The sequence below is a fragment of the Scardinius erythrophthalmus genome (assembly GCF_964197995.2).
Source record: "Scardinius erythrophthalmus genome assembly, chromosome: 7".
Taxonomy (NCBI): domain Eukaryota; kingdom Metazoa; phylum Chordata; class Actinopteri; order Cypriniformes; family Leuciscidae; genus Scardinius; species Scardinius erythrophthalmus.
In genome coordinates, this window is record NC_138227.1 from 4,370,555 (window position 1) to 4,382,828 (window position 12,274).

The following is a 12,274-nucleotide window of genomic DNA, read 5'->3' on the forward strand; positions in this document are numbered from 1 at the left end:
TTGGAAGAGCCAGGACATTTTTGAATATAACTCTGATTGTATTTGTCTGAAAGAAGAAAGTCATGCACACCTAGGATGACTTGAGGGTGAGTAAATCATAGGCTAATTTAAATTTAAATTGAAACTATCCCTTTAACTAATGTTAACAAATGAAACCTTATTTGTAAAGTGTTATCACAAGTGAAAAGAGTGACTGAAAGGGTAACATATGGATCTGTCTCACATATAAACACACATACTGTACAAGCACACACACACAAGTCTCGATGCTCCCTGATTCTCCAACACTAGTGTAGGAAGTAAAGACAGGAAGACCTGAAAGCGAGCGGAGGATCCAGGTTTTTTGGATGCGTCTCTGAATAGTTGCCGTGCCGTCACTGGGACTTGTCGTCGGAGTCGGAGGTGTTTGGTTGGTGTTCTCTGGGAAGTGTGATGCTGGTGTGACGGTCCCACAGTTTGTGAAGTTCAGTGGCTTCACTCTCGCTGCTTGTGCCACTCGTCCCGCTGTCTCTGAAACTGGCCAGGGGGGGGCGCACTTTCACTCCCTTCACCGTCATGGAGCCCTCGATGGCTTTACGCAGCTACGACACAAACCAGAGCTGGTTAACAACTCGTCAAAAGTGTTATACGTTTAGTTGTTTTAGTATGATTTATATATGTACAGAGCACCGCACATGACATGCGGACAAAAAAATATTTATATCGTGGCTACAAATTAACAATTCGTTTCTATCACTTTCCAATACGTCAGCACATTTGAATCATTTGTTCCTTGGTTTTAAGTAAATTGTGCGCCTGATATAATTTGTTCCCTAGTTTTGCTAAATCATGCACACAATATAATAATTCTTACCTAAGTTTTACTAAATCGTGTGCACAAAATAATAATTCGTTCCCTAGTTTTACTAAATCGTGTGCACAAAATAATAATTCGTTCCCTAGTTTTACGAAATCGTGTGCACAAAATAATAATTCGTTCCCTAGTTTTACGAAATCTGCGCTCAATATAATAATTCGTTCCCTTGTTTTACGAAATCGTGCGCACAATATAATAATTCTTTCCTAAGTTTTACTAAATCATGCACACAATATAATAATTCTTTCCTAAGTTTTACTAAATCATGCACACAATATAATAATTCTTTCCTAAGTTTTACTAAATCATGCACACAATATAATAATTCTTTCCTAAGTTTTACTAAATCATGCACACAATATAATAATTCTTTCCTAAGTTTTACTAAATCGTGTGCACAAAATAATAATTCGTTCTCTAGTTTTACTAAATCGTGTGCACAAAATAATAATTCGTTCCCTAGTTTTACGAAATCTGCGCTCAAAATAATAATTCGTTCCCTTGTTTTACGAAATCATGCGCTCAATATAATTAATTCGTTCCCTTGTTTTACGAAATCATGCGCTCAATATAATAATTCGTTCCCTAGTTTTACGAAATCGTGCGCTCAATATAATAATTCGCTCCCTAGTTTTGCTAAATCGTGCGCACAATATAATAATTCGCTCCCTAGTTTTGCTAAATCGTGCGCACAATATAATAATTTGCTCACTAGCTTTACGAAATCGTGCGCTCAATATAATAATTCGCTCCCTAGTTTTGCTAAATCGTGCGCACAATATAATAATTCGCTCCCTAGTTTTGCTAAATCGTGCGCACAATATAATTCGCTCACTAGCTTTACGAAATTGTGTGCACAATATAATTCGCTCACTAGCTTTACGAAATTGTGTGCTCAATATAATAATTCGTTCCCTTGTTTTACGAAATCGTGCGCTCAATATAATAATTCGTTCCCTTGTTTTACGAAATCGTGCGCTCAATATAATAATTCGCTCCCTAGTTTTGCTAAATCGTGCGCTCAATATAATAATTCGCTCACTAGTTTTGCTAAATCATGCGCACAATATAATAATTCGTTCCCTTGTTTTACGAAATCGTGCGCTCAATATAATAATTCGCTCCCTAGTTTTGCTAAATCGTGCGCTCAATATAATAATTCGCTCCCTAGTTTTGCTGAATCATGCGCACAATGTAATAATTCGCTCCCTAGTTTTGCTAAATCATGCGCACAATATAATAATTCGTTCCCTTGTTTTACGAAATCGTGCGCTCAATATAATAATTCGCTCCCTAGTTTTGCTAAATCGTGCGCTCAATATAATAATTCGCTCCCTAGTTTTGCTGAATCATGCGCACAATGTAATAATTCGCTCCCTAGTTTTGCTAAATCATGCGCACAATATAATAATTCGCTCACTAGTTTTGCTAAATCGTGCACACAATATAATAATTCGTTCCCTAGTTTTACGAAATCGTGCGCTCAATATAATAATTCACTCACTAGCTTTAAGAAATTGTGCACACAATATAATAATTCGCTCACTAGCTTTACGAAATCGTGCGCTCAATATAATAATTCGCTCCCTAGTTTTGCTAAATCGTGCGCACAATATAATAATTCCCTCGTTTTACTGAACTGTGTGCGCAATACAATAATAAGTTCCCTAATTTCCCTAAATCGTGCGCACAATATAATTTGTTCCCTAGTTTTACTAAATCGCGCACAGGATATTATTCGTTCCCATTAATTAATAATCAAAAGTGACATTAAAGACAGTGTCTGTTCTTTTGAACTCTCTATTCTTCAAAGAATCCTGTGATGCAACAACGTATCATGGTTTACACAAAAGTATGTAGCAGCACAACTATTTTCAACATTTAGAAATATTTCTGAAGGATCATGTAAAAAATTCAGCTTTGATCACAGGAATAAATTACACTTCACGTAGAAAACAACAATTTTAAATTGTAATAATATTTCACATTATTACCATTTTTACTGTATTTTTGATCAAATAAATGCAGCCTTGGTGAGCAGAAGAGATTATAAAAGAGATATAATATTGTAATATTGGTGTTTTTGTGTGACTGCTGAACTCTCACCTCTCTCAGCGAAACAACTCCAATAAGTCGTCCGATACTGGTGACGTACGCGTGATCCAGACCCAACAGAGAGAAGATGGTGTGAGTCTGCCAGAGAGACAAAGAAGTTCATCATTGAAACATGATTGTTTAATTTTGGTCTTTTAAAATAAATGAGTTTAATATCCTCAAAACCACAGGGATGCAACCCAAACACCTTTAGCTCTTACAATCAAAGGCACATTTTTAGTATAGAAATCATTCACTATATTTGAAGCACCAGTTTTGTTTAAAGCAAATGTGTCTTTTTGTTGCCACAAAAAAGCATGCTTTGCAGAAAGAAAACTCAATCTCAAATATCATTAAGGATATTGAACTTGCATTCCTGTAAAGAAATCAATACGCTATTAACAATATTAAGTGATGAATTTATATTGTGCATTTTATAATCATAACATGAAGTTAAAATGTTATCTGAAATGTATCACTTATTAATAAATAAAGGTTAAAAGCACACAGCATACAGAATTTATGATTAATACTTGGCTTGGTTAATGAATAAAAAATTGAGATATATATATATATATATATATATATATATATATATATATATATATATATATATATATATATATATATATATATATATATATATATATTCTGCATTTCACCACTGCTCTGGCTTGTTTCCTACTCTAGCTTTCTAATAAACCTGGCATTATATACTGTGAATAATCGCTGGCACTGTAATAAACAGCTTCAGATAAAAGCTTACATAAAAGTGAATAAATGTTGATGTCAAAGTACATAAATTAGGTCATGTGACTGAACAGACTAGGAAGTATGTTACCTGGCAACATCGGCACAACAAATTCATTTTAAATAAAAAGGTTTTCTACAACTTTTTTCTACAGATTTTTGCAATGCATAGCTAATTTGAAATTGTGAAATTAAGAACAAAAACTTCTTTGCAAAAAAATTAAAAGTAAAACAGTATATCATTTTTTTTATACATGTACATACATGCTAGTGTTTTCATGAAAAATTACATTTTGGTGCATGACACTTTGGGTAACATTGCAAGAAAATAGTTCCTATAGGAAATAGTAATGTTTGGAAAACATAAAATTTCCTGGAAAACATACTAAATCTTTCTGACCACAGAATTAAGTTTTAAATTTAGTAAGTTTTCCTCTTGAAATGTTACTCAAAGTGTCATGCACCATGCACACAAAACATGAGAATTCAAATATGAAGCAACAAAAAGCACAAAAAAATGTGGTTCTCTCGTATTGCGTAAGCAGTGCTTACGCTGCGGGAAAAGTCTTCTTTTCTCGAGATACTGAAACCAAAAAATTATCCTTAATTTCATATTTTGTCAACGCAGTGCGGCTGCAGGCAGCTGAGCTAGAGCGGCATACTGCGCGCTCATTGGCTGCCGCGCGGCAACTGCTTAAGCTTACCAGTGAGCCTGGCGTGACGTCACGCCCAATGGGGGACGTCAGAGCGTATAAAAGGAAGGCTCGTAGGCTATATTCTCTGATTTCTGTCTTTTCAGCGAAGCACTCGCATCGCTGATCTCTGAGAAGAAACCGTCGCCGTTGTCCTGCAAGGAACAGCTAACGAGCCAGCTTAGGACAGCCTGAGGAAGCCGGACGAATCTTCGCCGCCTTCAGCCTGCCGTGCCAGCTCAGCTATCCGGCGATATATCCTTTCTCACTATGTCTATTACATGATGTGTTTTTTACATGTTGTGTGTGTTCGTCGAGGCGTTGTTTCAAATGCCTCGCACCACTCCCCGCTCTCTCTCCCTCTGTTCGAGCCGCGCAACTGCGCCTCTCGCAAGGTGTGTTAGAGATGCGGATGATTATGGGGCTCGCTCTCTCCCTCTGTTCGAGCCGCGCAAAACGTGCCGCTCACAAGGGATCGCAGACGCGTACGGTCACGGGGCTGGCTTTCTTTACATTACAAGAAAGCTACCCCGCCACCCCCCCCGCCCACCGTCTCCCGGCGAAAAGGAGAAAAGAGTGTTCTAGACCCGCCAAGGCCGGTCTAACCTCCATCTCTAACATATTTCTCAGTCCCCTCCTAGTTCAGGCTACTGGGAATATCTATACTGCAGTAAACGAGCCTGTTACAGTACACGCACGCCTGCAAACATGATAACGCTCTCTGGTTGCTCGCTCTCCCCGCACTCTCTCCCTCTGTTCGAGCCGCGCAGACTGCGCCACTCACAAGGGATTGCGAAAGCTGACAGTCACGGGGTTAGTTTTCTTTACGTTACAAGAAAGCTACTGCCCCCGCGCCCGTCACTCTTCGATGATAGGAGGAAAGAGAGTGTTCGAGTCCCACCGAGGCTTGGCCCCTAAGTTCAGGCGGCTGGAAATATTAATTTTGCAGTAAACGAGCCTGTTACATTACACGCACGCCTGCAAAACGTGATGATGCTCCGGCTACTCGCCCCGCTTCCCGCGCAAACTGCGCCGTTCTCAAGGGATGTCAGAGCGGACGGTCACGAGTAATGCTCAGCACCCCGCGTGCCTCACTCACCGGCGGAAGGAGGAGGGAGATGTTTGTAGCCCCGCTGAGGCCGGGCCATTCTCCAATTCCCATACGTTTCTCAGCCCCCTCTGAGTTAGGCGGCTGAAAATGTTAATATTGCAGTAACGAGCCTGTATAATACACGCGCGTCTGCACGCTATCGCCGACGCGAAACATGATGCGCACTCTCATATGCTCGAGCGAACCAATAGTCTATGCATTCTTCCCCTGTGGCTCAGTGGCAGAATAACAGGTTTTCGCGCCAGAGACCCGGGTTCGAGCCCGGCTCTGGCAGCAAAAAAAAAAAATAAAAAATATTTTGCTGTTCGCTGATCCGAGCTCGCGGCCAGCTTCTCACACGCAAAAGGTGAACCCGCCCCTCGCACCCTCCCTCTGACGGTGCTCGAGTAATTATGAGAGTTTAAACATTTGAGCCTTCAAGCGTTTCGTGCTGTCAGTCACCCAAGAAGACGACTGCAGATGTGTATTGCAGCCAATGAGTCAGTTACACAACTCGCTCGCCTGCACACAAACGCTGTTCGTGCAGCGGCCCAGAAAAATCTGGAAAAGAGTGTTAATTCTGGTTATTCGGCTCACGCCAAAGGTGTTCCTCTGCCAGTCCCCTAAAAAAAAAAAAAGGGCTACTGCAGTAGTGTTTCAGCAGCCAACGAGCCAGTCTGTAGACTCGCTCGCCTGCACTCAAACGCTGTTTTTTAAGGCGGCCCAGATAAATCGCAAAAGAGCATAAAATCTGGCCATTCGTCTCATGCCGGCAGTGTTATGAGTGTAGTAAATATGCCCACGACCCCGTGTTCAATTCTACACACAAGCACAATCTCCCCTGTGTACCCCACAGAGCACACTCACATAAAGCGCGCGTCTGCCGCTCGAGTGTTAAGTGTAGGAAATGTGCCTGCTCACGAGTGCTCACAACCACACGCTGTTCACTCTGTCTCACACACTCAGGGTTCAGATATCGCCACTGCCACCGGCCGTGTTTTAATAAAGAGTCCTGTGCCCGCTCCCCTGCGTTCACACTCTGCTATAAACACTCGCACGCGCTCTCTCAGCGCAATCCGGCCGGTCACTGCTATCAGCGAGTCCCGTCTCGCAACACTGTCTCAGCGCGCACCGCGCGCCCGCCACTGCAGGTCCCTCGTCCCGCGCTATGCAGCGGGCAGGACTCAGAGGCCATTCGACCCCTAGCTATGAGTGTGGATGCATGGAAAGCTATCCCGGGTGTGTCGACATGGGTGCTGGACACGGTAATACAGGGCTATTCGCTACAGTTCAGTCGTCGTCCTCCGCGCTTTCAAGCCCGGATCGAAACGAAAGTGAACGCAGAAGCAGCCCATCTGCTTCATGCAGAAATAGCAAAGCTGCTGCGCAAAAGGCGATAGAGAGAGTTCCTCCTTCTCTGACCGAGGCAGGCTTTTACAGCCGTTATTTCCTCGTGCCCAAGAAGGACGGGGGGCTCAGGCCCATATTAGATCTGAGACATTTGAACAGGGCTCTCATGAGAAGGCCGTTCAAAATGCTTACGACCAGGCAGATCCTCGCGCTAATTCGCCCGAGGGACTGGTTTATCTCTCTCGATCTGAAAGACGCGTATTTTCAGATTCAGATTATACCCCGTCACAGGCCATTCTGAGATTCGCCTTCGACGGCCAGGTATATCAATATACTGTCCTTCCGTTCGGCCTGTCCTTAGCACCCCGTACATTCACAAAGTCCATGGATTCAGCTCTCGCTCCCCTGAGAAAACGGGGCATGCGAATTCTGAACTATCTGGACGATTGGCTTACTCTAGCGCAGTCAAAAGAGGAATTCATCTCTCACAAGTTAGCGCTTCTCAGTCATCTGGAAAGCCTGGGTCTTTCGGTGAACTGGGCCAAGAGCTCACTTATCCCCAGTCAGTCAATTTCCTTCCTAGGAATAGAACTGGACTCGGTGGCTATGATGGCCAGGCTGTCAGAACAGCGCGTGCGCTGTGTTCGACACCTCGCCGCATCTTTTCAAAAAGGCAGGTACCTCCCTCTGAAACGTTTCCAGAGGCTGTTGGGCCATATGGCGTCAGCTGCAGCGGTCCTACAGCTGGGTTTACTTCGAATGCGCCCGCTACAATGCTGGCTGAAATTGGAAGTACCCCGCGGAGCGTGGGTTTCGGGCGGCGCTCGAGTCAGTGTGACTCAGGTCTGTGTTTCAGCCCTGCAGCCTTGGCTAGCGCCCGAATGGTACCGACAGGGAGTGACAATGGGAGTCATCTCACACCGCAAAGTGGTCTCGACAGACGCGTCCAACATGGGTTGGGGAGCGCTTTACGAGGGCAGTCCAATCTGCGGCCTCTGGTCGGGCCCAGAGCGGAACCTCCATATAAACTGTCTGGAGATGTTAGCGGTCGAGAAGGCTTTGAAGCATTTTCTCCCATACTTGCAGGGACACCACGTGCTAGTTCGCTCAGACGACATGTCGGTGGTGTCCTATGTGAACCGCCAGGGCGGACAGGGCTCTAACAGAACGCCTCTTGGTCTGGGCTCAGGGCTCGCTGTGCTCGCTGAGAGCCGCGCACGTGCCCGGGCGCCTGAACGACGGCCCGGACAAACTGTCCAGGGACAATGTTCCCCCAGGGGAATGGGTGTTACACAGCCAGACGGTACAGTCGTTATGGCACCGCTTCGGCGAAGCGAAATTGGACCTTTTTGCCACAAGCGAGAATGCTCAGTGCAAAAGGGTTCTTTTTCGAAGAGCGAGGACGCGCTGGCCCAGGTCTGGCCCAGCGTCCCGCTGTACGCTTTCCCCCCGATCTCAATGCTGCTTCAGGTATTAGCAAAGATCAGGGAAACGCGCTGCGCAGTGCTCCTCATAGCCCCGCACTGGGAGAACCAACCCTGGTTCCCGGAGCTGATGAGCCTGTCAGACACAGCCCCATGGCCGATCCCGGCGAGGAGAGACCTTCTCTCTCAAGCCCGGGGGTCAACTCTGCATCCCCATCCAGAGCATTGGTCTCTGCATGCGTGGGTAATCAACGAATATTCGTTGATCTGCCAGAAGGGGTAGTTTACACGATCTCGCAGTCCAGAGCCCCCTCGACGAGGTGGCTCTATGCGTCTAAATGGTCAGTGTTTAACAAATGGTGTGCAGGAAAGAGTTTCAATTCTCAGTCCTGTGGGGTTCCGCAGGTTCTGAACTTCCTCCAAGAGCTTTTGGACGCGGGCAGGTCCCCCTCCACGCTCAAGGTGTATGTTGCGGCGATTGCTGCGTTCGCCGATTCGGCGCGTGGCCGCGCACTGGGAAGGAACAAACTCATTACCCGTTTCCTGCGAGGTGCCAGGAGGCTGAACCCCCCTGCGGCCACCTTCGGTTCCGATATGGGATCTGTCTTTGGTCCTGGAGGCCCTTAAAGTTTTTCCCTTCGAGCCGCTAGACTCTGTGGGTCTCAAATACCTGACTTTTAAGACCGTTTTTCTGCTGGCTCTCGCCTCAGTAAAACGTGTAAGTGACTTGCATGCGCTATCAGTTAGCGCGTCGTGTCTCGAGTTTGGACCTAACGACTCGTTAGTCATTCTCAAACCTAGACACGGCTATGTCCCTAAAGTGTTGGGTACTCCTTTCAGAGCACAGGTTATCTCCCTCTCAGCCCTGCCGCCGGCAGACAGCGAGGTCGATAATAACCTCCTTTGCCCTGTCAGGGCGTTAAGGTTTTATATTACGCGCTCTGCAGCCTTCAGGCTCTCGGAGCAGCTCTTTGTTACGTTCAGTGGGCGCGCCAAGGGTCTCGCCGCCTCGAAACAGACGCTATCCAGATGGATAGTGGACGCTATCGCAGCAGCATACGCGTCCAAAGACCTGCAGTGCCCTCTGGGCATACGGGCTCATTCCACCATAGGCGTTGCCTCATCGTGGGCATGGTCCAGCGGGATTTCCATTCATGACATTTGTATGGCGGCGGGCTGGGCGTCCCCCTCTACATGCGGTGGCCCGCACCGCTGGCCACCTGTTTTTTCACCTCTATGCTTTTCATAAAGAGTCATATGTGATCGTTAGGCACGCACGGCGTGGACAAAGGGTTCCCGCAGCGTAAGCACTGCTTACGCAATACGAGAGAACCTCTCGTAAGAGAACGATACTTGGTTACTCACGTAACCTCGGTTCTCTCTAGAGAGGGAACGAGTATTGCGTTCCCTGCCGTGCTAAAAGCCTATAGCTCGTGTCACTTCATTCGACAGAAAACAGAGAATATAGCCTACGAGCCTTCCTTTTATACGCTCTGACGCCGCCCATTCTGGCGGGCTGTGACGCGCGAGGGCGCGCGCGCGCCCCCATTGGGCGTGACGTCACGCCAGGCTCACTGCTAGGCTTAAGCAGTTGCCGCGCGGCAGCCAATGAGCGCGCAGTATGCCGCTCTAGCTCAGCTGCCTGCAGCCGCACTGCGTTGACAAAATATAAAATTAAGGATAATTTTTTGGTTTCAGTATCTCGAGAAAAGAAGACTTTTCCCGCAGCGTAAGCACTGCTTACGCAATACTCGTTCCCTCTCTAGAGAGAACCGAGGTTACGTGAGTAACCAAGTATCGACTTACTGGAAAACGTACAAAACTTAAAACTAAATTCTGACCACATATTTAGTAAGTTTTCCGCTTGAAATGTTACTCAAAGTGTCATGCACTATGCACACAAAATATGTAAACTCGGATGTGAAGCGACAAAATGCACACAAAACATAAAACTAATGGACACAAAACTAAAGTTTACTGGAAAACTTACTAAATTTGTGGTCAGAATTCCGACCACAGAATTAAGTTTTCAATTTAGTATGTTTTCGAGTGTCACGCACACAAAACACAAAACATGTAAACTCAATATGTTTCATATTTGAGTTTACATGTTTTGTGAGCATGGCACATGACAAATTGGGTAACATTTCAAGTAGCTAACTTAGTAAATTTACTAGAAAACTTGCTAAACTTAAAACTAAATTCTGACCACAAATTTAGTAAGTTATCCAGTGAATTCACATATTTTGTGTGTTTCATATGTGTTACGGTCAATCATGTTTGTGTATTCATGATCTGTGTTTTTCATCAGATTCTGATTGGCTTCAGATCCTGTCAGTTATCTAGGATTTGTTTGCGTCTTCATGACGCTCCGCCGGAAGTTGGCTATAAAAAGTGATGTTAACATGAGAATTCAAATATGAAGCATGGTACATGCTACTTTGGGTATAATATAATATAAAATAAATCTCTACAGTAAGTGTGTGTGGGTAAATGGAGAGAGATAAAGGAGAGTGTGCATGCAAGTGTGGAAATAGGTGTAGGTGTATCTGAGAATGAATGGACGACATTAAGTACATTTACCGCTGCCGGCAGGAGAGAATGATGCATCTGTGTGTGTGTGTGTATGTGGACCACTGCAGAGCGAGTTTTAATAAACACTTCTCTGCTCTTGCCACAAGTGAGTTTGCAAAAGCAGACGATTAATCCAGTGTCAGCATGTGTGTGTGTGTGTGTGTGAACAAAACACTTTATTAAAAACGTCAGCTTATATTTATATAGATCCTGAACGTGTACACACACACACACACACACACACACACACACACACACACACTCACTTGCTCGCTCACACACGCGCTCACACACACACGCACGCACACGCACGCACACACACACACACACGCACGCACACACATACACACGCACACACACACGCACACACACACCTTGTGCAGTGAAGTGCGTTCCACCAGCTGGAAGGGGGCGGGGTCAATCTTGCAGTTGTTGAAGTTCACCTGCTCGTCAAGCTGTTGCTCCTCCCACTCCTCAATCTGCATTCAGAAACACAGATTTTACTCGTACTTTTATTTTTTGCATTTTCCATTTTATATTTCTGGTATCACTTTTATGGGGTGAGATTTCGGTCACAATTCTGCGCGCGCAAGATCACATTTTGAGCGCGCAAAAGGGCATTTCGCACGCGCGTGAACTGAGTTTTGCGGAGAAATGTTCGTCTCGCAGATAAGAAAATATTGCGAGCGAACGAAAATCAATTTTGCATTTAAAATAAGTATTTGGATGTGCGCGGACGTTCTCTTTCGCGTGTGCAAAGTTTCACTTTCTTGCTCCTTTCATACCAGCCGTGAGCGCTCTCTAAGCGCAGACAGCTCGCTTGCTCAACACAACCCAGCGTTACAATATGCCATAATTCCAGCCAATCAGAGATAAGACTGCTAAATTCTGATTGGCTAGCTTGAAAACCAATCACAAGACTCCCTGCATCACCGACTGCGGAAGAGAACTAGTGCAGTTGAGTTTATTATTTATGAAAAATATTCAAAAACTTCAGTGTAATTCAATGTATTGTTGGCAAATTCAGTTCACACATCACTGCTGTCCTGATGGTTATACTACAAGACTTATTTTGTATAAATATCGTTTTGCGTATTTTTTACGATTATTATTTATGAAAAATATTCAAAAACTTCACTGTAATTCACTGGCAAATTCAGTTCACACATCACTGCTGTCCTGAAGGTTATACAACAACACTTATTTTGATAAAATATATATTTTAAATTGTATATAATTGTACTCTAAATGTATAATTTTTATGATTTTTATGAAAAATATTCAATAACTCTACTGTAATTCACTGTATTGTTGCCAAATTCAGTTCACACATCACTGATGTCCTGATGGTTATACTACAACACTTATTTTGAAAAAAAAAAAAAAAAAAAATTAAGTTGTAAATACAATTGTAAATTTATGATTTTTTTTAATGATTTTTATG

At 44.3% G+C, this 12,274-nt stretch overlaps 1 protein-coding gene across 4 annotated transcripts in view; it reads right to left on the reverse strand.

Moving 5' to 3' along the window:
* Positions 1-239: 239 nt before the first annotated feature.
* clcn2b (chloride channel, voltage-sensitive 2b) overlaps positions 240-12,274 on the reverse strand; it is an 85,066-nt gene continuing 73,031 nt past the window's right edge. For all 4 annotated transcript variants that reach the window (XM_081371561.1, XM_081371560.1, XM_081371559.1 and 1 more), the window contains 3 exons: positions 11,205-11,309; positions 2,963-3,049; positions 240-581 (listed from right to left, as the gene is read on the reverse strand). In XM_081371561.1, coding sequence (XP_081227687.1) covers positions 375-581; positions 2,963-3,049; positions 11,205-11,309 — 399 coding nt within the window. In that variant the 3' untranslated portion in view covers positions 240-374. The remainder of the gene's footprint in view (positions 582-2,962; positions 3,050-11,204; positions 11,310-12,274) is intronic.